Source organism: Morone saxatilis, unplaced genomic scaffold, assembly GCF_004916995.1.
Source record: "Morone saxatilis isolate NCDOM2014 unplaced genomic scaffold, NCSU_SB_2.0 Contig20, whole genome shotgun sequence".
NCBI classification, from domain to species: domain Eukaryota; kingdom Metazoa; phylum Chordata; class Actinopteri; family Moronidae; genus Morone; species Morone saxatilis.
Window position 1 is genome coordinate 16,484,037 of NW_023339763.1, and position 25,899 is coordinate 16,509,935.

At 37.9% G+C, this 25,899-nt stretch overlaps 1 protein-coding gene across 1 annotated transcript in view; it reads left to right on the forward strand.

The window, feature by feature from the left end:
- The window catches only part of gria3a (glutamate receptor, ionotropic, AMPA 3a), a 69,288-nt gene extending 45,426 nt beyond the window's left edge, over positions 1–23,862 (forward strand). Inside the window, exons 10-16 of the mRNA XM_035667186.1 lie at positions 384–590; positions 1,992–2,365; positions 4,917–5,115; positions 13,379–13,626; positions 20,292–20,406; positions 21,624–21,872; positions 22,421–23,862. Of these exons, the coding sequence (XP_035523079.1) occupies positions 384–590; positions 1,992–2,365; positions 4,917–5,115; positions 13,379–13,626; positions 20,292–20,406; positions 21,624–21,869 (1,389 nt within the window). The 3' untranslated portion in view covers positions 21,870–21,872; positions 22,421–23,862. The remainder of the gene's footprint in view (positions 1–383; positions 591–1,991; positions 2,366–4,916; positions 5,116–13,378; positions 13,627–20,291; positions 20,407–21,623; positions 21,873–22,420) is intronic.
- Positions 23,863–25,899: the final 2,037 nt, after the last annotated feature.

Consider the following 25,899-nt stretch of genomic DNA (forward strand, 5'->3'; position numbering starts at 1 on the left):
CCTCCAACCCCCCGCCTATCACCCATTTCCACAGATTTAAATTGTGGATGAGGTTAGCATGAGGGAGTCTTGACATCCTGCTTTGCCTCCCTTATATGTGTTAGATGCTTAACTCTTCCTGCTGGCCCAGTTGGCCTTTTTACTCCTGCAGCGGCCCGCTTTTTTTGTCTGTCTCCCAATAACGTGCCTGTAACTGATGCTGTGTAGATCCTTTTAGTCTCTGCTCTGTTTGTCTCTTTATGTCTCCCCACGTCTGTTTGTGTGTCATCCTGGCATGTGTGCATGCTACACTACCAATCAAGGCCTTGTGTGACCCATGTGGTCTGGCCACTGTGAATGTGTGCTGTCTTTACAATGAACTCAAAATTATGTCTAATTAACAGGAAGCTCCGTATGTGATGTACAAGAAAAACTATATGCAGATGGATGGGAATGACAGATATGAAGGCTACTGTGTCGATTTAGCTTCTGAAATTGCAAAACATGTGGGCATAAGATATAAGCTGTCAGTAGTTCCGGATGGGAAGTACGGAGCCAGAGATCCAGAGACCAAGACGTGGAACGGGATGGTGGGTGAACTGGTTTATGGGGTAAGTATCAGTCCGCCTGTGTAGCTCATAAGAGGGAAGGGGGTTAACTATTCATCTTTTATTGTTTCCTGCTACTTAACTCAGATTTGTTCAGATTATTGTGAAGCATCTAAAGTATCCTCTAATGCACATTTGAACAGAAGATTCACTCAGTCCATTTTCAAACCATGTACCTGCGACGCAAGATTATAGTGAATATTATCATGTAAAATATCACATCTGATCAATTTCACTCTCTCTTCTTGTTGGCCAAATAAATTACTCCATACCTTCATGTGAAAGCCGGTGTCTTAAAGTAGTAAAGATGGCAGCAGCTGGTGAAGAAGCTTATAATATAATACCTCTTACAGCTGTGTTACACCTGATAATTAAAAGATAATCATGTGAAAAAAAAACACAATTTAAAAATATGTTGTACTTTAGGTCAAAGTCAGCTGAGTGAGTTTTGGAAATTCCTTCATCAACCGTAAAATCGCCTAGACTGGTTTTATCATGCATCTCATGGCTCACTCACACTGGCTTTAACAAGATGATTTGCATCTTTTATGAGACTGCAGCTGCTGAATGAATAATGTTCAAAATCGCACACTTGGTAGACCGGAATGTAAGAAAATCTGCATGCAAACAGTGTTTCAGTGCAGGTTTCTACACCTGTAGATCTTGCTGTTATGACTATTTTATAGAGTACTCGGCTCTCCCGCAGCCATCCCAGTATTATACAGAAAGAGATGACCCACACCCCTGGAATAATTTAAATGGAACAACACTGACTTTGTATTGTCATTAATTAAGATGTAAATTAACTCATACTAGTCCTCTGATTTTGGCTAAGACCTCCTCCTAACTAAAGATTTAAATCCTGAAGTTCAGTTACAATACTGTTCTCTATTCAAAGCGTCTCACTGCAAACGTTGACTGAGATACTAATTGATGAGCCTGTCAGGCGTTGCAGAAGATCTGATGGAGGTGAATTTAACAAGGCTGATTCACATTTCATGGACTGCTTACATAAGCTCCTCCACCTCTGTCTTCCAACCCTCCACTTGATTCATGGAGGAGATTTGGATCGAGACAAAGACATTAGCCAACACAAATGCTGAGTGACTCATTTTCAAATGGCAGATTCCCTCTCACAGGCTTTATTACAGGTCTGCTATTCAGTTTATTCTAAACTGCTGCATTTCTCTGTGTCCAATCTGTTTACTCAGTGAATTCGCTTTAAGGCTGAGTGCCTGGCTATGTATATGTGATTATAAGACAGCGTGACTTATAGATAGTCAGGGTTTTTTCTTTGTGTTTATCAATATTTCCTTGAGTAAATCAATGTTTTACACTTTGGTTGCTTATTTATGGTTTTGTTCTGTAAGACTAACTCCAGTGTGCCTGTTTCCATTTTCACAGAGAGCTGACATAGCCGTGGCTCCTCTAACTATAACGTTGGTACGGGAAGAAGTGATAGACTTCTCTAAGCCCTTTATGAGCTTGGGCATCTCCATTATGATTAAGAAGCCTCAAAAGTCCAAGCCCGGGGTGTTTTCCTTCCTGGACCCACTGGCCTATGAGATTTGGATGTGTATAGTTTTTGCCTATATCGGCGTGAGTGTGGTGCTCTTCCTGGTGAGCCGCTTCAGCCCTTATGAGTGGCATCTGGACGAAAACGATGAGGTCAAAGACCCTCAGAGCCCCCCAGACCCGCCAAACGACTTTGGGATTTTTAATAGCCTGTGGTTCTCCCTGGGTGCCTTCATGCAGCAAGGATGCGATATCTCACCAAGGTTGGTTGTTGTGTTCACTCTCCGTCACCTCTCAGTTGTCCTCATCATCTCTCTGCATTTTATAGTCCCATATACATACATCTCCATCCTGCCATGGTGCATATAGGTTATTTTGAGCTTTGGTATTGCTCCTTTCTACCTAACCTCATGCTTCACTTCACTGCACTTTCCTCCCATTTCTTTCTCTGAAACCTCACTCCTCTGTGCATCCATTTGTTTTGAAGCTGCATGCTGGCAGTGATGCTTTGCATCCACAAAATAACTTATATCCACCATGCTGAGGGCTGTAAAATGCACAGGGGTCATTATATTTCATTCAAAGTAGCTGCTTGACTTCCTCTTGACTCTTGGAGGGCTACCGTGTTTTTGCTGCATGTTCCATTTTACGGTCATCAACTTGGTGCATATAATGTATTTTGAACGGAAAAACCATCATCAGCACCATAACTGCATCATATTTTCCCAATACATGGCCATTCAGTCATCCCCTCTATTCATTCAACCATCCATCTCGTCCATGCTCATCACTGTTGTGGTGTCTATGACCTCTTCTTCAAGGATTCTTGCCTCTGTCATCCTTTCTTCTGGGACTTTGGAAGATTGTGGAGAAGCTGGTTGAAGAGCAATGACAATGACAATTTCTTTACAGATTTGGGTCAGACATTGAATGGAGTGATTAATGATGTGCCACTGTGAAAATGTGGGATTTTAATGGTGGGACATTTAGCATTCTATCAGGTTTTATTCTTTTTTTAGTGAAACACACAGAGAACAACCCTATGATTAAGAGTATTCATTAAGAAGAAGCATCGGATAGATAGTGAGACCTAATATGGCACACATTTAGTAACAACACTAAAAATATACATGATCATTACAGGAAAGATCAGATGCGAAGATGAATGAGTGCTTTTAATTTCCTCAATTACTCATTCAACATAAGTTTTAAGTCTTTAGTTTAAGAGACACTGGAGTTTCTGAATGAAAACCAGTGAATGTCCAGTGCGTCTAATTAGCTTGTCACTGTCTATACAGTGGATTCTCAACTGCTCAGCAGGATGTCAGCATGGTAAGTTGTCCCATTAGCAGATTGAGACGGATGATAGCTGCATCTGACAGTGACCGTGTTGATGGAGCAGGCTAAATATAAGCTCAGGTACCCAAATCTGTAGTTGTGCCTTACTTTAGTCAATGCTACTGTAGACCCACAGAGGAAGTAGACATTTGCTGAGCTGTGGTTCTACACAGCACAATAAATTAATTATTATGTCTCCAAAGTACATGTAGGTTTTGAATGGAAACTGCTACTGCATACTATATAGTCATTTACCATATGTGATGTGATTCTTGATAACTGTCCCAATTCTAAGCCATTTACAATTACAACTGTATCAATATCTGTCCAGAAACCTTGATGATGAAGTCAAATTGGTGATAGCAACTCTGGGCAAATGAAACAAAACATTTACAACTTAAAAGTGCCAGTAAGATAGAATAAATACATAGTATAAGCTATGAAAACAATATGTTAGGATAAATCCAGAGCAGTATATCTGCAGTGCAGTGATGCAATGCAAATGGTTCCTCGTTTGAAATGAGAAATGTGAGTTCATCTGAGAGCAGCACATTCAGTGGAATATGTGTGTGATTGTGGAAGTAGTGGATAGTACCAGAGAGAATAACGTCATTTAAATATATGAACCCTGAGTTGCACTGCTAGGCGCGGATTTAAAGTCAGAGCCTTTACGCTGATGTGAAAACTGTGAAGAATTGGTTAAGGACCAGTGAGCGAGATGGGAGTATCTGTCTGACGGAGCGGTTTGGCTCATCACACCCTGACTTCAATAGCAGACAGAATCTCATGGTGCTTTTACTTAAGACTTGTTCTGCCCTCTCTGGTCTAAATTTGTGGTGGAGAGCATAACATTTACAACAGAAGAAGTAGATCAAACGTTCAAACAAATGTCTGCACTAGACACTGCCTGCATCTTTAAACCAACAGATACCACTGACCACTACTACCTGAAACATCAAAATACTCACAGTTGCAAGTTGAGGACGAGGACGTGCTCTGTTTCATCAAAGACAGAAAACATACACAATATAATCATTCTAAGGCTAACTTTGAGCCAGAGTTGTAATCTTAGACAGATTCTGGCACTCTTCACAGGTCTGGTATGATTCTGCAGCCTGCTGGATTTAGGCTGCTGTTTTGGCCGAGCATTTTTGGCTTATGGTTGCTCACCTGAATTAGCTCCAAAACTAAATATGGACACAGTTGTATTGAGTTAATGAGGCTTATTATTACTTTCAAAGAATTAATCAGCTACGTTGATGTTGTATGTTGCAGATCCCATCACTTAATGGGTTAACTTTCTCCAAATGTATAAAATTCCTCAAATTAAGGTGCTAGGTTTTAGCCAAACCTCTGAGCTCATAATGTGCCAAACACAGGAGACACAGTGGAAAGAGATCCTTCTTCCCCACTCTGTAGATTTGAACATCCTGCTCTCATGTCTGTCTGCTCTGTCCCCCCCCCCGTCCCCCTTAGGTCTCTGTCGGGGCGTATCGTCGGAGGAGTGTGGTGGTTCTTCACCCTGATCATCATCTCCTCCTACACGGCTAACCTGGCCGCCTTCCTCACCGTGGAGAGGATGGTTTCTCCGATAGAGAGCGCAGAGGACCTGGCCAAGCAGACAGAGATCGCCTATGGGACGTTAGACTCAGGCTCCACTAAGGAGTTCTTTAGGGTGAGTGTCTCCACTGGCTGTCCTCCATGCTGTCGCTGCACTGCATAACGAGGGCTGCTCTAACAGTAGTTAATGTTGGCCAGAAGCACAGAGCTGAAGAAGTCTCTGGAGCTTTCCTGTGGGTTTTGATTTACTACCTGCCAGGTGATAAATTGAATGAATAATCAATAAAAGAATGTCTAGAAATGTATTTTTTCCCTGATACAGCACTTCCAAAGACCTAATATTACAACTACACTTGATTAATTCAGTACATCATAAAACAGTGGTACACAGTGTTTTATAAAAAGGAATTAAGTATGACTAAAGGAGCAAATAGCTAAAAGAAAATTGCATGCATTTGTTTTCTTAAGTGATTTAAAAGAGGTTGCTTTGGGATGGATGGCCAAGATGAACTCATATTTTTCAAGTGTCACAGCAGAGCATCACAAAACTAAATTATGCTATTAGGCTGAGGAGGGAACGCCTGTTTGCAAATCCTTTTTGTCCACAAAATTAACTTTTGGTTCTCTCCATCCAAAATCCAAAATCTTTTCCTGCTTGACACTTTCTGGCAACAGGAATAATTCTGCTACACAACTGGGACAATTGTGATTCCTCGTAGTACCATCAATAGAGTCATAAACCAACCTTTGATTAGCTTCACTGTGCCTCTACCAATATGCAGATTCACTTCTATCTCTACTACTCAAAGCAAGGGCGCCAATACTCATCAAGGACACACAGTGCATAAACGTCTTATAATAAAAAGCAGACAAGGCTGCAGCCTTAAAAACACCAATACTTCAATGTCAGTTAGTGTTGGCCTTTCAGAAAAAGCAGGTGACAGATTGTGAAAGCTTGTAAGTCTTTTGCTAAGTAAATCATTTTGAAACTGTAAAGATGAAGTTCTGTCTTAGCCTCTGAATCGCTGCCCACATCTCTGATTTGTTCAGCGATTCGTACAGAATGAGGCGAAATGAACTGACAGTTCAGTCTGATTATCAGGCTACTTCTGTGTATGTGTTTGAAACTTTAGAGGAAAAAGAAGCTTTTAGGAAGAACTACAAGATGTCATTATAATTCCAATTTGTGGGCTTCTGTCACAAAACTGCAATCTCAAAGATGACGTGTCCTATTCCTCGGAAATGGAAATGCCATTCACATCCAATGTCCAACTCTGAGCTGTGTTTATTTTTAGCCCTGGTCGGCCTCTTGTTGGTGTGATTGCTCCGAGTGAGTCTGAGACATTTGATAAATACAAACCCTGGACTCTGTTAGACTTGGGAGTGAACAGAAAGGCACAGTGTGTTGGTTTCAGACTCTGCCTCAGTCCATAGGGACTTATAAAATCGGATCTTAAAATCTCTTCTGAGATTTACAGACAGCTTGTGAAGATATGTTGAAATACAGTAAGGGTGGAGCAGCATGTTTCTGTCTGTTGAGTTTTGTTATCTGCTCCATTTTACACTTACTACTGGCAGGAGAGGACAGAGTCAGTCCAAATATAATCAAATAAAAGCATGCATAGCTCTCGAGAGAAAAGGCAACAATATTTTAGTAATATTTTTACCTTTGAGATAAAAGTTTCTTACTCTTGTTTGTTTGTAGAGAGGACTGATTTTGCAGACTGAGTGGAGGCATGTGTAATGTTTCTGTGACCCAACTCATTTACAGAGGCATTGAAGCAGAATGGCACGGTCTGCTGTGCCAATGCTGAACTGAGGTCTAAAAGCAACAAAATGGAGCAATCACCACAATCAGTGCGGAGGAGGTTGTCTGTAACTCACTGTCCCCTGCACTGCGGTGCTTTAAAACATTACTTAAACTTATGAAAAATGTGGCTGCTTGGAAAATATTTTATTTTGCAAAGATAATAAGAATCCTTCGAACTGCAGCATGTAGAAAACAGGAAGAGACTACAAGAGAATTCAGATTCAGATTCATACTCTATTGTCCTCAGTTCACAGTCTGTACAAAGAGCACCTTCAACATGAATTCAACACAAAACTACCACATTTTTAAGACCCCAACCAATTATACAGACAATATACACATATTACACATATAAAACATCGCTAATTGTCGTGTGAGTTCAATGCTCTTATAGCGCTGGGTTACAAAACTCTTTTCCAAAGCGTGCCTGAGCAGCTGTCTGTATCTACGGCCAGATAGGAGAAGGGTGAAGTTGAGATTCAAGGAGCTCGTTAACACTGATCAGAGAGATTTAATATAGCATCTCGGGGTGGGAGAAGCTATTCATATTAGATGTATTTTTCTCTAAAATCACAAAATAAATGTTTTTAATAGAGCATGTGCTGAGTCACATAGCCTCTTTTATTGTGTAATAATTCAAACCAGACTTGTAGAAGCTCTGTTATTATGACTGCAGGGACGGACAACAGGTGTGATGTTAAACAGGACACCGAAGTTTGTTGAAGTTGTGTTGTTTGCCATTTGCGCTTTGTTTAAATACCCTTATGTTTACCTTCAAGTTGAAAATGAGTTTATTATTATGAAGAGCGACAATGCGAGCAATAATTCATCAAAAGAGAAACTTTTCTTAGTAACATTATAAAAGAGATGGTGAAGCAAACAAAGAAGATATTGTAGGTTTCTGGCACATGCAGCAGCCCTAGAAATACCCCTTTGACATGTCTGTTGGGTGTTTGTAAAGAAAAATAAGAAATTCACCAAATATATCAAATTGATTATTTTTGCGGCTTCCTGGTGAATCATCACATTAAAAAGCAGCTCCATAAGCAGCGCTGGATGTGCTAATCCATGATGTATTTGGCAGGCTGTGATTTGTCAGAGGTGCTCCTTAGGAGATAATTGACAGGCATGTAGTGACTTCATCCTGACTGACAAATATTCTGCCTTTCTTCCTCCCAACTGGAAATGTCAGTGCAGAGGAGCCATTCTGAGCAACGCTTATTGAAATCTGGTGATTCAAAGCTAATGATTAATAGGAGCTGTAAATACCTTTTACAGTGATCTTCAAAGACGGAGCATCAATCCAGATCATGCAGCCTCCACAATGCACATAATGATGATGATAACTAACATGATCACTTTTCAAACGCTCACATTATTCCTTTCTAGTTTTTGATAGGATTTGAAACATACTCGAATCACTGAGCTTTGAAAAGCTTTGGAGTTCTACTTTAACTTTTTCATTTTTATCCTCAGCTACATTACCTACATCTGTTTATTTCTTTCTGCTAATGCAACATTCAGAGCATCGGTATCATATCTGGATATGTGTATAGCATATCTAAAACAGCTCTACATTTAGTGAAATATGGTCATTCACTTTTTAGAGAGTGACCCAAATGACAAATAGCACTATCACTGTCAGATGTCTATAATGGTTCACTAAACATGTAGCTGGAGGTCATCTTGGATGTTCACTTTGTGGGGCAGTATTTTATTTTAATTTTTTACCAAAGCATCCCTAATCTTCCTTTCCTCTCTATTTACTTTACTCTGCTCTTATTACGGTGCTAACTTACTCTCTTTATGCACTATTAATATACTTTATATATGAAGTTGAGTTTATGTAACCCGGACCCTTACAACTTAGACTTAAATTTCTCCCAATTTCTCCCTGTCCCAAGCCTAATGAAATCCCTTTTCTCTCTCAGAGAAGTTTTAGGTTACAAATTGGCAATAAAATTTGATTAATAGGCTACATAAAAATAAGACATAAAAGGCTTCAGAATCTTACATATGGAACAGAATTATGGAAAACCAAGATACCGTGTGTGAATTAGGGACCTTTACAGATGTTAGTAAGAAGATTTTGGACAGAGCCAAGCTAGCTGTTTCCCCCTGCTTCCAATCTTTATGCTAAGCTAAGCTAATCGTCTCCAGGCTCTAGCTTCATACTTAACAACTTGATAGACATGACGGTGGTATGAATTCTTCTCATCAAACTCTCTGCAAGAAATCACATAAGATTATTCCCAGACTGTCAAACTATCCCTTTAAAAGAAATTTTAATGTTTACCACATTAACTCGATTATTTTGTGATTGATTGTTGCAGGCTCTGTTTCCTAAACCAGCCTCTATGTACAGTAAATTTGTGATTTTCTGCATTTTCCAAAATTACTTTCAACAAGCTGCTAAAACTGACGACTTACCTCATTGAGCTGTTAGAGGCAAAAGTGGGAAAATAGAGCACAAAGAAGTAGTAGGAGGAAAGTTGTTTTGGGTGCTGTTTGATTACTTTCTATTACAAAATTAATGTGGGTTAGGAATAATTTTTACTTTGCTTTTATGAGTCGTGCTATTATTAAGTTACCATATTGATTTATTTCCACTGATCATGAACGTACAGTACGTTTTAATTACATTCTTCACCATGCATGTAACTAAGAACCGCATGCTGATAGAAATATAACAGCAGAAAGATTGCACATGCTTTGTTTGGCCTGTCGTCTCTGTTTCGGGATGACAGCGTGACAGACGTACACAGAGGGCCATGAATCACTCTCAGCCCTTCAGTCAGCAGCTGACGGATGAACTGGTATCTGGAAGAATTTCAGTTCAGACCAGTTTATTTCCAGAATGGATGAGGAGCAGTAAAAACTAATTCCTCACTGGCCAGAGGAGATATCCTGTTTGTCAGTTAAACAGATTGTTGCGGTTAATTGCGATTAATTAAAATGAATTTACTGAATGATTTGTCTTTGCTGAGCCGCAACTGCTGTAGCCAGAATTACGACTGATAAGTTTCACAGATTTCAACACAGGCGACCACAAGCATGCATCTTCGTCTAACCCAGAAAAGAATCAGTGTTTTCACACTATGGCTGGGCCTGTCATCAGCTATTATTGTCATGTTAAGAGTGTTTACATGAACACTCAGCTGAACTGAAATCATGCATATGTCGAGAATGATTCACTTACTAGCCTGAGCCCACAATCCATTACATCTCCGGTGAATTATTTACACAACACTGCCGTACACACCGCTGAGCTGACATAGTTTGTCAATTCACTCTGATGATTTCCTTTGTTTTCACCTTCCAGATGTGATGTAGGACTGACTCACACGACTACTGAACATACACTCTGGATTAAACCAGTTGAGCGCAATTGATTCCTCTATATCAAATACTATAAATAAGTAAGTAAATCTGTACGATCGTGGCCTATTAACAAGGGCAGATAAGGGCAAATAATTAAACATGCAATACAGATATTCAGAAAAATATAACATTTTCAATTCCAATTATATTGTGTGTAACTGTAAATGTGGGACCATCAATAAATGATCCAATGAAAATAAAATATATCATATAAGAATGATATAGATCAGATTTTCCTGCTCCAGAGTTCGTACGTCAGATGCTTGTTCACCCTCATACTTCCTGTTTGCCAGAGAGATTATGAACCTCTCTGTCATGCCCTAATCACCGTCCCGACAAGCAGCCCCTTGAAGACATGAGGAAACAAGAAAAGTTTCAACCCAAAGTTTCCTCTGAGACACTTCTCCCTCACCAAGCTCAGTAGAAGGTCACGTTAGCCCAGTTTAATGCAGTTTCTCTATTTTTCCCCTCTATTGTAGACAGCTGTGTACTCCAGCTCCCCGGTGACCTGCGATCAGCCTCTCGCTGGCCATTTTTAGCAGCGTACTGAGTGTCAGAGCGGGGCCGTGCTGTGCATGTCTGTAGCTGCTCCAGCTGGCAGCTGACTGGGCCACAGAGGTGAAGCCGTCAGTCTCGTAGTAAGCAGGTCAAACGTGTTAAAGACAGTGCGGTTGCAGAAGCTGTACGCACTGTCAAACAACAAATGACACAAGCTATTTGAATTTGTATTTGGCTTAATATCATGTGGATTTGTGACTATCGTGTCAGAACAGATGACTATGCAATAATAAGTGCCTGATCACTGAAACTGGATTGGTTTATATTAATGTGGAATACAGAATGAAAGGAAAAAAACTAATGTTGAGAAATGTGTTACCTTTTAACAGGTTAGGAAACAAGCAGTAGGTCTTAGTTTCCCCAGTTGTGAAGTCATTTGGGTACACTGAGTAAAACGATGAAGAAAATCTGAACACAGATTAAAAAATAAGATGTGCTCAAACAAAAGACACCTGAGCCTGACAGACAATCAGGCGTGTGGCTGAGACAGTACGATAACGACGAACGATAAGATGAACCCACTTTGACAGAAGATGCTGAAAAGTGCAAGTGGACATGTTAAAGTGAAACCACTTATTGTGTTCCAGACCAAAACATGTAACATAACTCAACTTATATAACATAATATATGTAATATGGTAGTAGAGTGACTACGACTGAGAATGATGTACAAATAGATAATATATTTGTTTGAATAATGCAAATTTCAGCTAGTTTGCCTCTCCTATCTTCTTTAAACTTCTTTACAACCTTTTCTTTTTGTTTTATGCTTTACAATAATTCACTTTACCACACATATATATACATATATATGTACATATATATGCTCTTCCTGTCATTGTGGAGCAGAATTCACCAAGCATTGGATTGTTCACCCACTAAAAGGGAACATGAGCTGGGTTTAGACCGTCATGACTGTGTTGTTGCAATAGTATATTACATATAAATATCATATCTAACATAATATATGACATATCAAACAATTATGATCTTTGAAACACAAATGAAAAGTATAAAGTGACTCAAGTTTCATGAACAATCTGTCACCCTGCACTATAAATAAATCCCTGACGTGAAATCCCTCAACTGATATAAAGGAGGAAATGGTTCCACAGTACAAAATGAGCTGTTGGCTACATTATTGACTCGAGGCACATTTAAACAGTCAGTAGAAAGCCTACAGTTGTATACTACTTAATGTATACAATCACTACATATTTCAAGCTGTGGTATCATCAAGCTGCACAACAATTAGACAATTATAACTGCACAAATTTGCTATGTGTGCTAATGTTGCATTAGCACACATAGTCAGATGGAGCGATAACGTGTGTGTGAGTAAACTAAGTAAAAATGAGACTATGAAGATTGTAACTCCAGCTGTGACCTGCTGGTAGGGGCACAAACTGAGGAGAAGGAGGAGGTAATTTCTGTCTGTTAATATTGATACGAAACATGGCCTGCATTTTGCTTCTGCTGAGCTGCCAGATTGTCAGACTTCAGGCTGCTGGCAAGAAGCCCACTACCTCTGCTGCACTGTTTACATGTAAAGGGTGAATTTGAACTACAACAGGCAGGAAGCTGCCCACTGCCCTCTATGTGTTGAAATGTTTAAGCATATTGCACTTCTGGTCATGCCCAAGCCTATGATGCCAATGTGACATAACAGAGACGGGCGTGGCCACGAAGGGTAGTTTTTCTGTGAGATTCTGAGTTGCTTTAAAGGATTAGTTTAGTATTTTGGAAAATACGCTTCACTTTCAAATTCACTTTCTTTCTGTGAACTAGATGAGAAGATCGACACCACTCTCATGTCTGTAGGTTAATTATGGAGCTAGAGCAGGCAGTCGATTATCTTAGCCTAGCATAAAGACTAAATGTACTATAATGAGATACAGCGTAGGGAGCTTTATATGTGCTGTTAGGCATTCTTTTGAACTATAGACAGAACCAGGTTAGTTGTTCCTCCTGCGTACAGTCCTTATGTTGAGGGATTGTATGAAAAGATGTTTTACTTTCAGCTGAAGAGAGTAGTCTAGACTTTTCAAAGGGGAGGGACCTTTAACTGTTTCTAATTGAAAGCCAACCCCTGTGATATTTAGGACTAATAAGTCAGTTTTGGGAAACAGAATATGTATATATTTAATATGATTTCTCCAGAGAAGGTGTTTGAGGTCTGTTAATTCATTTGATAGTTGTGGATTTAGCTGCTATTGCTTTTAAAATAGAGTGTTATGTTTTCCATAAATATGCTATTTTGAGATATTGGCTGTAGGGTATTGCTGTTTATTTGTAAATCAAGGAGAGGGTTAAAAGAAAATATTAATAACTCTTGGGAGGATCTTGCTGTTTTAGAAAATGAAATATAAGACTCAGTCGTCCTCCCCACCTAAATAATTTTATACAGTCCCTAAGCTAAGCTAATTGCCTCCTGGCTCCAGCTCTACACAGGCATCAGAGTGATATTGATCCTCTCATGTAGGCCGCAATCAAACGTATTTCCTAAAATGCTGAACTTTTCCTTTTCACTCAAACCCACAGTGGCTCATTATAAATGTTTTCACGGCTTTCGATGGTTTAAGTGCATAACTAAACTGTTTCTGTCTTCTCTCTTTGTCCTCAAATGCAGCGCTCCAAAATAGCAGTTTATGAGAAAATGTGGTCATACATGAAATCAGCTGAACCCTCAGTGTTTGCCAAGACAACACCAGACGGGGTTTCCCGGGTACGAAAGTCGAAGGGAAAGTTCGCCTTTCTTCTCGAGTCCACTATGAACGAGTACATAGAGCAACGGAAGCCATGTGACACCATGAAAGTGGGCGGCAACCTCGACTCTAAGGGCTATGGTGTGGCCACACCTAAAGGCTCTGCATTAGGGTGGGTGGGATAATATAACAATATCCTCCATGTTGTTATAGTATTCCACCTACCCTGATGTCTCCTTTTGCCATTCTCTTCTTCCTCACTCCTTAATTCTTCTTTTTTTTCCCCAAGTGCATCAATGAGTGAACAGTATTATTTCAATTTAATCAACACATTCAGCCATTTTCTGTTCTGTCCTATGTATCTGGTTTGTGTTTCTGTCACTTTCTTCTTTCTCTTAAGGTTATTGGTATATTAGACATTCTCAGTAAATCCATTTGAATGTCGATGTGCACCTTTCCCCCAACCTTGTTTGTTTTGCTCTTTTCCCTTCAACCTCCCCTCTCCCGGTTTCTGTGGTGCCCTTTTGCATTGCTTCTAATTCAACACTGAAATATGTCTTTTTTGCTAGTTAAAATGCTGGTCTGTCAGTTGTGATGAATGTTAAGCTGCATGCTGGATGTTCTTATTTCTAATTCAACAATGACAGAATGTCCCCATCCCGCACACTTCAGTTACAAGCAATGTAACCCTCCATGCCACCTCTCTAATATTTAACATTTTCTTTGCTGTAAAAATGCTTCTTACCCTTCCACACCAGTGAAATTCTTTACCAATTTGTCCCTTCCGTGCTCCCCTTATGAACCATTGATATTTATCACTATTTTTTACTAATATTCTATATTAGATTTCTCACGGACCTGTTCATTTTCTTACAAGTTATGTTTTATCGTTTCAAGAAATGCTGTTAACCTGGCAGTGTTAAAACTGAATGAGCAAGGCCTCTTGGACAAATTGAAAAACAAATGGTGGTACGACAAGGGAGAGTGCGGCAGCGGGGGAGGTGACTCTAAGGTCAGCCTCAATGTCACCAAAGTCGGGTATCCTAGAACAGAGTAATCGGCAAGGCTGGCGTCACTGACTGTAGTCTTTGGGCCCAAATATCTGTTAATAAATTAAAGATAAATTTGTTTGTTTTTCCATTTTTATCATGCAAATGTGATCAACTGGGAACCCTTCACTTGGCTAATGGAGGAAAAAAAAACAATAATTTAAGATAAACTAAAGTGCAGAAGTAGGAAAGAAGAAAACTGATTATTAAGTGTTTAATATTATACTTGTGACAGAGTAGTTTCTATTTACTTGGCCTGTAGTTATGAAAGACAAACCATCTTTCCCTCTGTTGTTTTATATCTACAGGCCAACATGAAAGCTTTGTATCTTCATATGTGGCGTTATAACTAATGCCATAAGGATTAAAGGAAAGATCTAATCTCATTTTACGATCAATACCTCCAAATCGAGCAATGTATGCACTCTCCAATCTGCCGCCTGGGTGTTAGGGCAGGCACGGGGAACAGCGTTGTCTTGAGGGGACTAAGCATCGCAGGCAAACGTGAGAATTCTAATGACAGAGTGACAACTAACGGTCCAAACTTTTTTGTCCAACATCCTCTCACCGAAATCCAGCGTAAGACTGACAGAAACCTTTGGTTGGTCTTGATCCAAGGCCAGTCAAAGTCTATCCATGGCAACCCTGACCTGGTAAACCCTGCAGTAGTAGAGTGTAAGATATGACCAGGGGCCCCATTTGTACAAGAGGATTTGATTCGAATCTCACATTTGCATTAAGATCATTTTTCACAGTGAGCATAAAGCTGATGTACAAGTAACAGTGACGATGCATTCAGACCTTAAAGTGAGACTGTGCAATCTTTGCTAAACAGTAGCAAGTACAATTACAGGACTATGGCACATTGCATTTTCTGGTGTGTTTTTTATTTTGTAATAAACACCAGTGAAATGTTTAAAACATAGTGTAACGGTAGCACAAGGAGAGAAAAGTCATGAAGTTAGTATACTGACTGTTACAGTATCTATAATTTAAACTATTTATCTATAGGCCATAGTGGACCAAGTAACCAAGTAAGGCTGTAGTAACAAACTGAATACTGAAGCAGGGTGGAGATTTATTGCTTTTGAATTAAACTTTTTATTTGTAACAGGAACATTTTGTTATTTCACCTAGTAAAAGTCACATAGTCTCACTTTAAATGTCGTGTGAAAACAAAGGAGTTCAAATATAGAAGAGCTTGACTAATAATAAAGTAAAGCCTGTCTTTGTTTTCATACTGTGTGCACATGCATAATCCGTCCTTTACTATTCCAGGGCTGTGCACATCAGGCTCAGCTCAGCAGAAGAGCTGGGACCTTTTTTTCAGATCGTCTTAAAAAATATTGACACAGATGAGGATTTCAAAACTTTCAATCAAATCTGTTGTACAACCTTTCTAGAAATGAGGCCCCTGATATTGTGTTTCAGACGCCAGGGCGCAGTAACAGCCCAACTGTGGATCCATCTCTGTCTCTGCTCTTCAGCTTGCATCATGGCCACAGTACACTTGGCACATTGTGAGAGAAGAGACAAGGCAAACTTTGCTGTTATTGACTCGAGTCATCCATTCCTGAGTGAGCAGGATATGGATACTACCAGTGGGATAACACAAAGAGGCCGTCTCCTTTCCCTAGCAATTTGCCTCGATCCCTCGGTTAGAAAGAGAGTAGATGGACAGTGTAACACTATCACATCTGACTGCCACATTTCTTTGTCCTTATTTCACTTCCAGAAATGCACGTGTGGGTAATTTAACTATAGGATGGAAATATATTGTATGTAACTACCACTGAAAAAATATGACATTCACATCATAACATTGAATCAATGAAGTGTTACCATTAATCAGCTGAAATCAAATTCAGCATTTACATTTATATATAGTAGAAATCAATTAAGATATTTGAATGTTTTTATTTTTATACAAGTTCACTAAAACCAAACAAAGCTGGATGATTTAAAACTTTTACATCCTTGTGTGTAATTTATAGTTTATACTGTATGATGTTTATTTAATTTAACAACATACAGTATGTGATTTATGTCTTAATTTGGCCATGAGAGTCAGTGTTGTGCATGCAGTTTTCATGTGAGTTATTTTATATGCTCATGAATGTGTTTTTTTAGATCCTGTTTTCTTGTTTTGCAGACAGACTGAAGGGTAAAGTTCTGATGTGACTTAAATCAGAGAGAGCGGAGCTTAAGTCGACCCTTATACTGAGACTGAGAACAGTGCAGGGGGTGAACACAATAAAAGAAACACCTGAACAATGTATCCAATCCAATCCAATAATAAATACTATCTTTGTGAAGCTTATAGGTCTTATAAGGGAATACTATGACAACACAGACTATGACTACAGAGGTGAATCAATACCTCTTTGGCGCAGCCTCAACAAAAACCTGAACATTATCAATTATTAAACTTCACAAATGTAAGATTTATAGCTGTTGTATTGCATTGTAATAGATTGCACAGGTGTTCCTGATATTCTGTCCACCCTGTGTGCTTAATCAGAGGGTTGGTTTCAGACTATTTTTATTCATAATTTTAATACCAAAAACAACCGTTCTGACAAAAACCAAAATCATATTTCATATTGTCATGCATGTGTTTAACACAGTTTTCAAAATGAGTCAGTGATTTTAAAACATTTCACTTGTACCCTCTGAGGAGCTTTAGTCCTTAAGAGAATCAAAGCTCTTTGGAGACATAGATACTTTTATCTGCTTCCTGGAAAAGGTTTAGTCAGAATAGTGTCACATTTTAATGAAATCTGATTGGTCAACTGGATGCATAATTAATGAGCCTTTGCAGATAATCACCAGAGAGATGTAGAAGTGAGAGCAGACAGTGGCTGATATGTCTTGAACGTGAGCTCCCTATTGACCTATTGAGTACTTATACTTACTATTTTCTCATTTTCACAGTATATTCTTCCATTAACGTTACAGTTTTAAGATTTAGGCATACAGAAAGAGGCACTGAACTAGTTTCAATTAAAAAGATTTCAAAGGGTTAATTTGTCACAGGCTCATACAATATGTGCATTGAAACGAATGAGTGAAAAGTCTGGAGTGCAATAACAATAATGAGAACAAGAGTAAAAATAAGAATAATATATACAGAAGATAAAAATATTAAAAATCAATTTAAATATATACATTAAAAAATGTGTGTAGGTAGGCAGTGTCATTGTTCAATATATAAAATGCTGAAAAAACATAAAGACTATATAAAATTATTTTTAATTTCATTATATGTACATTATGTATTCAAATGTATGTTATATGCATTTATATTTGTATGCATTGAAACTTAAAGTTTATTTTGTATTATTTACCCTGTAATGTAAACTATGAACCAAAAGCCTAAAAAAATGAGGCTTTAAGTGAATTATCTTTACAGATATATGCAGTATTGACTGTATGTACATATGAATATAATTTGTAGATCAGATTAGCTGTGGATTTAATTGAACAACAGTTCAGTTTCAATGTTATGACATCTGTTAATGAAATTGTTTTTGCTCACATTTCATAACCTTTTTTTTATCTATTTGTAAAATGGTGCTGCAGAAATTCAATTAGTAGCAGGAGGGGCAGTAGATTATTATTATTATTATTCTTATTGGTTTTGGCTTTAATTTGAGCTGATTATTCTTTGTAAATGTGAGTAAACCCTGGTCTGATAAATCCCCTTTTTTATCTGTTCACTCTGCGTGGAACTGTGAACTGCTATTACATCAGAGGTTTGGGACAGCTCCCAGTGATTTTCTCTTTGACAGTAAATGTCAGGTGGAGTAATTTACCAATACAGACCTCACTGCAACGGGCGACAGACCAAAACTACTTTAATATTGTGATTTTATGTCTCTAAGCCAAAATAATTACAAACCCAAGGTGCTTAGAGACTCAAAAGGGAAATGGATGCACAGCTTTTTTCCTTTTTCTCTCCATTATCAATGAGTGTTTCTAACAAGTGGTTGTTTTTACCTCTGAAGTCCCTTTGATTTCTCCACAAGGCTCCAGCAGGGATGATTACAGTTATTGAGCACTAAAATCTTTTATGATTAAATGTAATTTATATTGCCACACACAATGATGATGATCAAACATCAATCTTGTCCTTCCAGCTACTTTTATAATAGGTTCACATAATTACAGTATATATGGACATTCTGTTATTATTTAGGTTTTCAGATAAGAAAAAGATACAAGGAAATGTTTGATTGTTATAAAATGTGAACCTGGATAGTGCAATTCAGTATATTATTCAAAAGTCCATGGCCACCACCTGGTGGTGTGTCTGAGGCCTGGGTCTGTATCTGATGACCAGCAGATTGTATAATTTATTATAACGAGAAAAGTCAAGTAGATCACTCTCCACTCCAAAATGCTGTAGTTACTTTTTTTTTTTACTTCAAACTGTATGAATGTAAATTTGCCACTGAATCATTTACTGTAGCCACATTCTATTGCGTTGAATAAGGTACCCTTAAAAACAATTACTATAAAATATTGACAATTTTTAGCTGTTGCTTCCAAACGGATGAAAACGCCTGAAAAGCCTTTTTGTTTCCAATTCACCCTCATAGTGTTTCTAAAATGCACCATATAATATAATCATATCAAATAATACAATTACAGATCACTGTATGTAGGATTTTTATTGCAACTAGTTTGATTCATAAAGTATAACAACCATTTAGTACAAACTTTATGTTCCCTCACTCCTCCCTGCTCCGCTGTGTGTTATAGTTCAAATTTACATTTAAATTCATGCAACTAATTTGTTCTTTGCCTTTGTCGTCATAACTTTGCCTTTTGAAGAGCTCTGACTGGAGAACAGGATTGCAGATCATCCACTTAACATCATGCATGACTTCTTAATGTTCCTTTTTTTTGTATAAATAACCCGAAAAAAATGATTTGTATTCTATTTGACATACAGTGGTGAATACAATATATTTGGTGATGTTGGATTACAAACACTGATCTTTTTTCTGAAAGGAAATAAGCCTGGAAATCTATCAGTCAAGGAAATCGAGCGTAATGTCTTGCAAAACAAAAACCCCAAATTATGACTCTCCTCATCAGGGATCTTTATAGACTCCTACAACCACATTTTCTTGACCTCATCAGGCTGGTAATGATTCAGAAACACCCTTAACTATCCATAGATAAACTGATTAATCAAAATCACTTTAGACTTTATTCATAAGTTTGGGAACAGGATCCAAATGAGCATTTCAGCTCTAATGATCAGTACAGATATTTCTCCATGCTTGGGCAATCTGCTCATGTGATTTAAAGGGGTCATTTTGTGAGACATTAGCCTTTAATTACTGTTAATGAAATTGAATTGCTGTGTTTTGTCTGTTAGTCAAGAAAGGGTTCCTGTTAGATCCACCTTGCTAAACATGAAAAAGGCTGCCCATAGCAGAAATGTGCCCTCAGCAATTACTGCCTCTGTTTTCTTTCATTCTGTTAAAGCTATGCAGCAGCTGCTTTATTCTGCAAGTTCAAATCTTTTCTCTTCTTGTGATCAGTGTGTGCCGATTACTCAAAGCGATATAGGTAGGGTCTGGCATGCTAGGGTAGTCATGGATTATGAAAGGTCATATATTTATATATATATATATATACTGTAGTGTTGCTTGCTATCTGTGATGTGTTGGCCAGGACCCTACTCTATCGCTTTGCACAGTATAAAGTAGTTTAAAAAGTTGAATAACATAAAATAACATAATATAATGTTATTTATGTTATTTCCCACGTGAAGAACTCCTGTAAACCTTGCAGTATTGAAACTCAGTGAACAAGGCATCTTAGACAAGCTGAAAAACAAATGGTGGTACGATAAGGGTGAATGTGGAACCAAGGACTCTGGAAGTAAGGTCAGTCGCTGCAGGTCTTTTTATACTGATTGCAAAATGCATTTTGACCTAACTGTTCATATGCAAACATCTAAAGCACACATTCTCTCAGACATGTTAATCAGGACATGACATATATCTGAACACTTGCTTGTCTGCCCTCAGAATAACATGTGAAAAACCTAGATCTACCTCACACATAGTCTAATTTATTTGCACTCTGATACTCATAATTCATTACATTAACATGACTTCATTACTAATGTATGTAGACGATTCCAGATTTGTAAAATTGCAGCATGATTACACACTATTTTTTATCCATAACCATAAAATTTTGAAAAGTTGAATCATAGAATTGAAACCATTATACTGCTATTTTGTCATCCAAACCTTTATTGAAATTTAGTTTATTGGTGGTCTTCATCATTTGTATGCAATCTGCACATTAACTCCAATATGACCATCTAGTTTCCCAAAGACATCCTTATTCTGACAAAGTCCAAACTGACCTTTAAATACCATCTGAGCACAAAGTGGTCAAATGGTATTTAATAGTCATGTCTCATAGATGGAGTGTCACAGTAAGGAACTTTTTTTCCCTTCATTCTTTCATATAGTAAAGAAGTTTATAAGCCAGTTAACATAATTTTTAAGCTATATTAAGTTATATTTACTGCCTTTATGGCTGAAAAATATCCCCTAGGGTTAGACTGCAAATGGTAAAACTCACATAAATTAATTTCAATATTACTGTTTGGCTTTTAATAGCAGCAAAATGGTTCAATTCGCCCTCCACAGCTTGCCACTTTGATTGTACAAATGCAGTGTGTTGAAGTTGAGCAGCTATCATAGTGAATTGAGGGTTTAATCTGTAGACCTGTACGACCACGACCGCCTTCCTCTAGACGTGGTCTCGTAAAGAGACCATACAGCAGGATAGATAGAAACTCTCTCTACATTCACCTTCTCAGCTCTTTAGAGTATAAATAACTTGACAGGAGGAGTTCAAACACATTTAAGTTGTTCCAGTTTATTTCACTTGTAGGCTAAATTAGGCATCTACATCTCAGAGGGTTTTGTAGACACAATTAGCAACCTCCTCAGAGCTACTGTTTAGTCATAGTGCAGCAGGATGTACATATGGGATTCATGTTGGTGTGGGTGTACATGTTGTTAGAGGTCAGCCTCAGAGTGCCAGTTAAAAAAGTCTTAACGGTGGTCTTTACCTCCCCCAGGACAAGACAAGTGCACTAAGCCTGAGCAACGTGGCAGGAGTCTTCTATATTCTGGTTGGAGGGCTTGGCCTGGCTATGACTGTGGCTTTGATAGAGTTCTGCTATAAGTCACGGCAAGAAACCAAAAGACTGAAACTGGCAAAGAATGCCCAAAACTTTAAGCCAGCCCCTCCGGCAAACACCCAGAATTTCGCCACGTACCGTGAAGGCTACAACGTGTATGGGACAGAGAGTGTTAAAATCTAGAGGGTATGTCCTTTTTATGTTGTTTCCATGCTGTGTCAAACATAAAGTAGAACTGTAAAACATCATACAGGAATCTAGTGGTGTAAAGTAATGTTAACAATAACTTAATGTCAATATATAAGCTGTATTCATTTTAATAGAGTTAATTCACACACAATATTTTCTAGCTGTTGTCACTGAGAAGTCAGTTCACTCAACTCATCAAATTAAGTTTCTATAATAACGACTTATGAAACATATTTATGGAAACTTTCATACAAGTTGAATGAAGTCATGGTTGTTTCTTTTCATAATAATGAAACCAATGCAAACCATGATGAAGGTTAGTGTTGAATATATGACTCGAATGTGTGTTTGAACAGTTCAATTTAATATCTTAACTTTATTACAGAACACGCTTCCTCAAGTTTAGCAAACTCATGAGATGCCTTTGTATAATTATTCAACTAGAGTTCAGCAGGGGAACCTACGTTTTCTTTAGCTGAATGATTTACAGTGGTAGCAGCAGCTGAATCTCATTCTTATTTTTTGTAAATGTCTTGGCTCTGCAGAGTTGAAGTGTGTCAATTTCCACTGGAGCATCTGGATGGAAACAGCCACTCTGTGTGACCCCGACACCCCGAGGCTGGCATCCTGGAGACAACAGCCTTCTTTGTCATCAGCTTGGACACAAGCCTACAAGTCAACAAGTGCTCATTCTGGGTTGTGAGGCCCGTCACACTAACAGAGGGCAATGACGCAACAGGACTTTTGCTTCTGGAAACATGAGATTTGCCTCTTGTAGTGCCTTATGGAGCATTTTGGCGTCATGGCAATGCAATTAAAATTTAATTCACTTGAAAAATAAAATCAGCGGAACTAGGGCAAAACATTGCTTCAAATGACAATTAGATGAACTGTTGTAATTTCAGTAGTTTTCTATTTTGACGAAGAAAAAAAAAAAAAGCCATGATTTGCAATCCAAACGTCCTGGAGTACTTATTAAGTCCTTTGAATCCTTAACAGACATATTTTTGTGGTGAAATCTTAAGTTGGATAAATGTTATATTTAGTGAAGTAAACTCATTTTCTTGTTTTACTATAAGACTATTTTCAGTTTCATATTTAGGACAAGCATCAATCGATAGGGTAAGCATCAATTAAAGCGACAACATTGTACCCCGGTTTTTACTCAGAAAATATCAATAATATGAAACTTGTGGTCATCTGAAACTGCTTAGATGGTGTTATTTTCAAATCCTGTTGGAAATCATATACAACTGACTCTGTATTCACTTAGATGCTTCTTTTAAATCGACCACGTGAGACTACGTTTGTTTCAACTGCCACTATTTTGAAACAAGACCGTGTTTTTATTGAAATGAGGTCTGCTTTTAATCACTTAGTGCCATATTGTTGAAATCATTATAAATCCTTAGGGACTAGGACAGTGACCCCTTTTTATGTAACAGCATATTCAAATGGTTTAACTGAGCTTATGGTTTACACTTTGTACACACGTAGAAGCTGTTCTCATGTAAATGCAGTATCTGCAGCTGTGAATCTCAACATTTTTGGTAAATGATAACACACCATAGCTTCTTTGGTTGTGATAAGCTTTCTGTGTCTATGCATTATGCAGAAGGTGAGCTGGTGAACTGTACATTGAGGAAAGAGCTACAAATGAAACATTTGTCTGTTTGTATAAGTGAATTTTTTATAAACTGAAGAAAAAAAACAACCTACAAATGCTACAAACCATGTACGCCTACATTTGTTTAATATATCAGATCTTTCTCATCCTTTTCTCCTCAGATAAAGTGCATGTGAATTTGGTGATAGTATTACCAAACTGCAACTCAAAATGGACCCTGGTTTAGTTAGTGTCCGATAATGACATTTGATCCAGTTTGGTTTTAGTTTTTCCAGTTCATTTGTAACTGTACCTCAACCATGAGAGTTGCATGTATGGACACAACAAACCTCCATGGAGAGGTCAAAGGATTTTATTACATTTCCTTAATAAAAGCAGGTTTATATTCATCTTTTGGACTTTTATCTTTTCAAACAATTACATAAACTCACTGTGAATGTCACTGTCTCATTTTTTACCTTTAACAAAAGCGTAATTTATCAGTCAGAACAATTAGTTTGCTCTGCTGCAGGTCTTATTATAGAGTTGTTGTGAGACTGGCAACTTCCATCAAATTTATATTGAGAAATGTTAGTATGGAAGCCCACTTGTACCAGGAAGATTCCAAATATAGGTGAACATTTTACACAAAAACATTTCTCTTCTCTTCACATTGTCACATTTATACATATATACACGTAAGAAAATGTGTGCCAGTCGCGACATGTTAATTACAGAAGCCAACAGACTTACACTTTCGGCTCCATAAGCACCAGCCAACTGCGGCACTGACACTCATATTAACGGAGAGCTCAAACCTCAGAAAGGGAAGTTGCTGTAAATTTATTTTTATACAACTTCTAGTTAGTTCAGGCAGATGACAACAAATAAACCCCTTTCTGGTTTTCGCTCTTGTCCGCCGTGACGATCAAAGGAGGAGCTCCGACACAGAGCGACTGGCAGCCATTCTTCTGATCTGATGCTAGATCTCAGGGGGGAGAAGTGCAGTCTCGCACAGCCAGCACCGCAGTACAGTTCTGTGTGTTTGATTGATAATGCCTGGATAGTAAAGACATGCCCCTCTTATTAACATATGCGAAAAAAACATAAAATAAATAAATAGGGGGGGAAAAATCAAAATAAAAAAGAATAAACTGATAATTAAATATGAAAATCAATACAGAAATATATTTTTTTTCTATTTCTGTGCATACATTTTAATCTGTAAATTAACACACACGTTAATTTGATAATTGAGGCTTTTATTCCTACATTTCTTTATTAGGTAATTAATTATAATGGCAGCTTTAGTCCTCCATACAGTTTCTTCAGAAATTGGCTTCTCTAGTTTCATTTGTCCCACAATGATTCATACAATAACCACTTGCACTATAATACCACAGTAGTGCAGTAGTAATTTATAATGATAAAGTATTTTGCACGTGGCAACTTATTTTTATTTTTAGATCGTAAAGTTTAACATGAAAATTGCAGAAACTCTAAACTGTTTTTGTTTAATCTTCTTATTATAACTATAATTACAAAAACGTGAATCTTGTGATGATCCATAAATAAATTGGGATTTAAACAGGTTTGAATTGGTTGGAACAGACAGTGTGGAGGGAGGTCTTTTATGGAACTGAGTGAAGTATTTTCAATGTGTGATGGCGCTGGTTACACTAACTTTAAACTGGTTACCATGTTAGGAAAAAGGGTATTTTAAAAGAATGTGTTAGCTACACTTTCTCTTTAAGTCTTATAACTTGTGTTTATGGAAATAAAGCTTTTGGCTCAAATTGCAGGGACATTCTGAGTCATTTGCATTTAGTAAGTCATGTTGAATTTATAGAGATGTTAATTTTCAGAGGAATTTCTGCAAAGAACTGCGAAAATCTTTATCACTGAAAAGGGAAAAACACTATAAATTATAAAAAACTTTATGCTCAACATTTGCTCAATTGTAATTGAATGCTTACCTATAGACACGTTCGACACTGACTACAAGACTCTACCTATTTAGAAACTATAGGACCCATAAAATAAAGTGATAGCCCTGTATACATGTGGAATCGTTTGACTATTAAAACACAGAGCTGGATTCAGTTAACAACAAAAGGGTAAAAATAAACTTTTACTTCAGTTAAATCCATAATAAAAACTTCCAGTCGAGTGTAAAGCTGGGCCTGTAAGACTGATGGCCTAAATGTACTTCAGTGTACTGGGTCAACGGGCTACAATGAAAATGGAAGTTGAGGGATGAGTGAGTTTAAACTGCCTGTTTATACCATCACCGTATCTGCAGTACACACTGTAGACATTCAAACACAGTTCCCACAACCGCTGAGTAGCTTATCTGTGGACAGTCAGCTGCCTGTTTGTGAGGAAGGAAAGGAATAAATGTAACAGACAACATCAAAG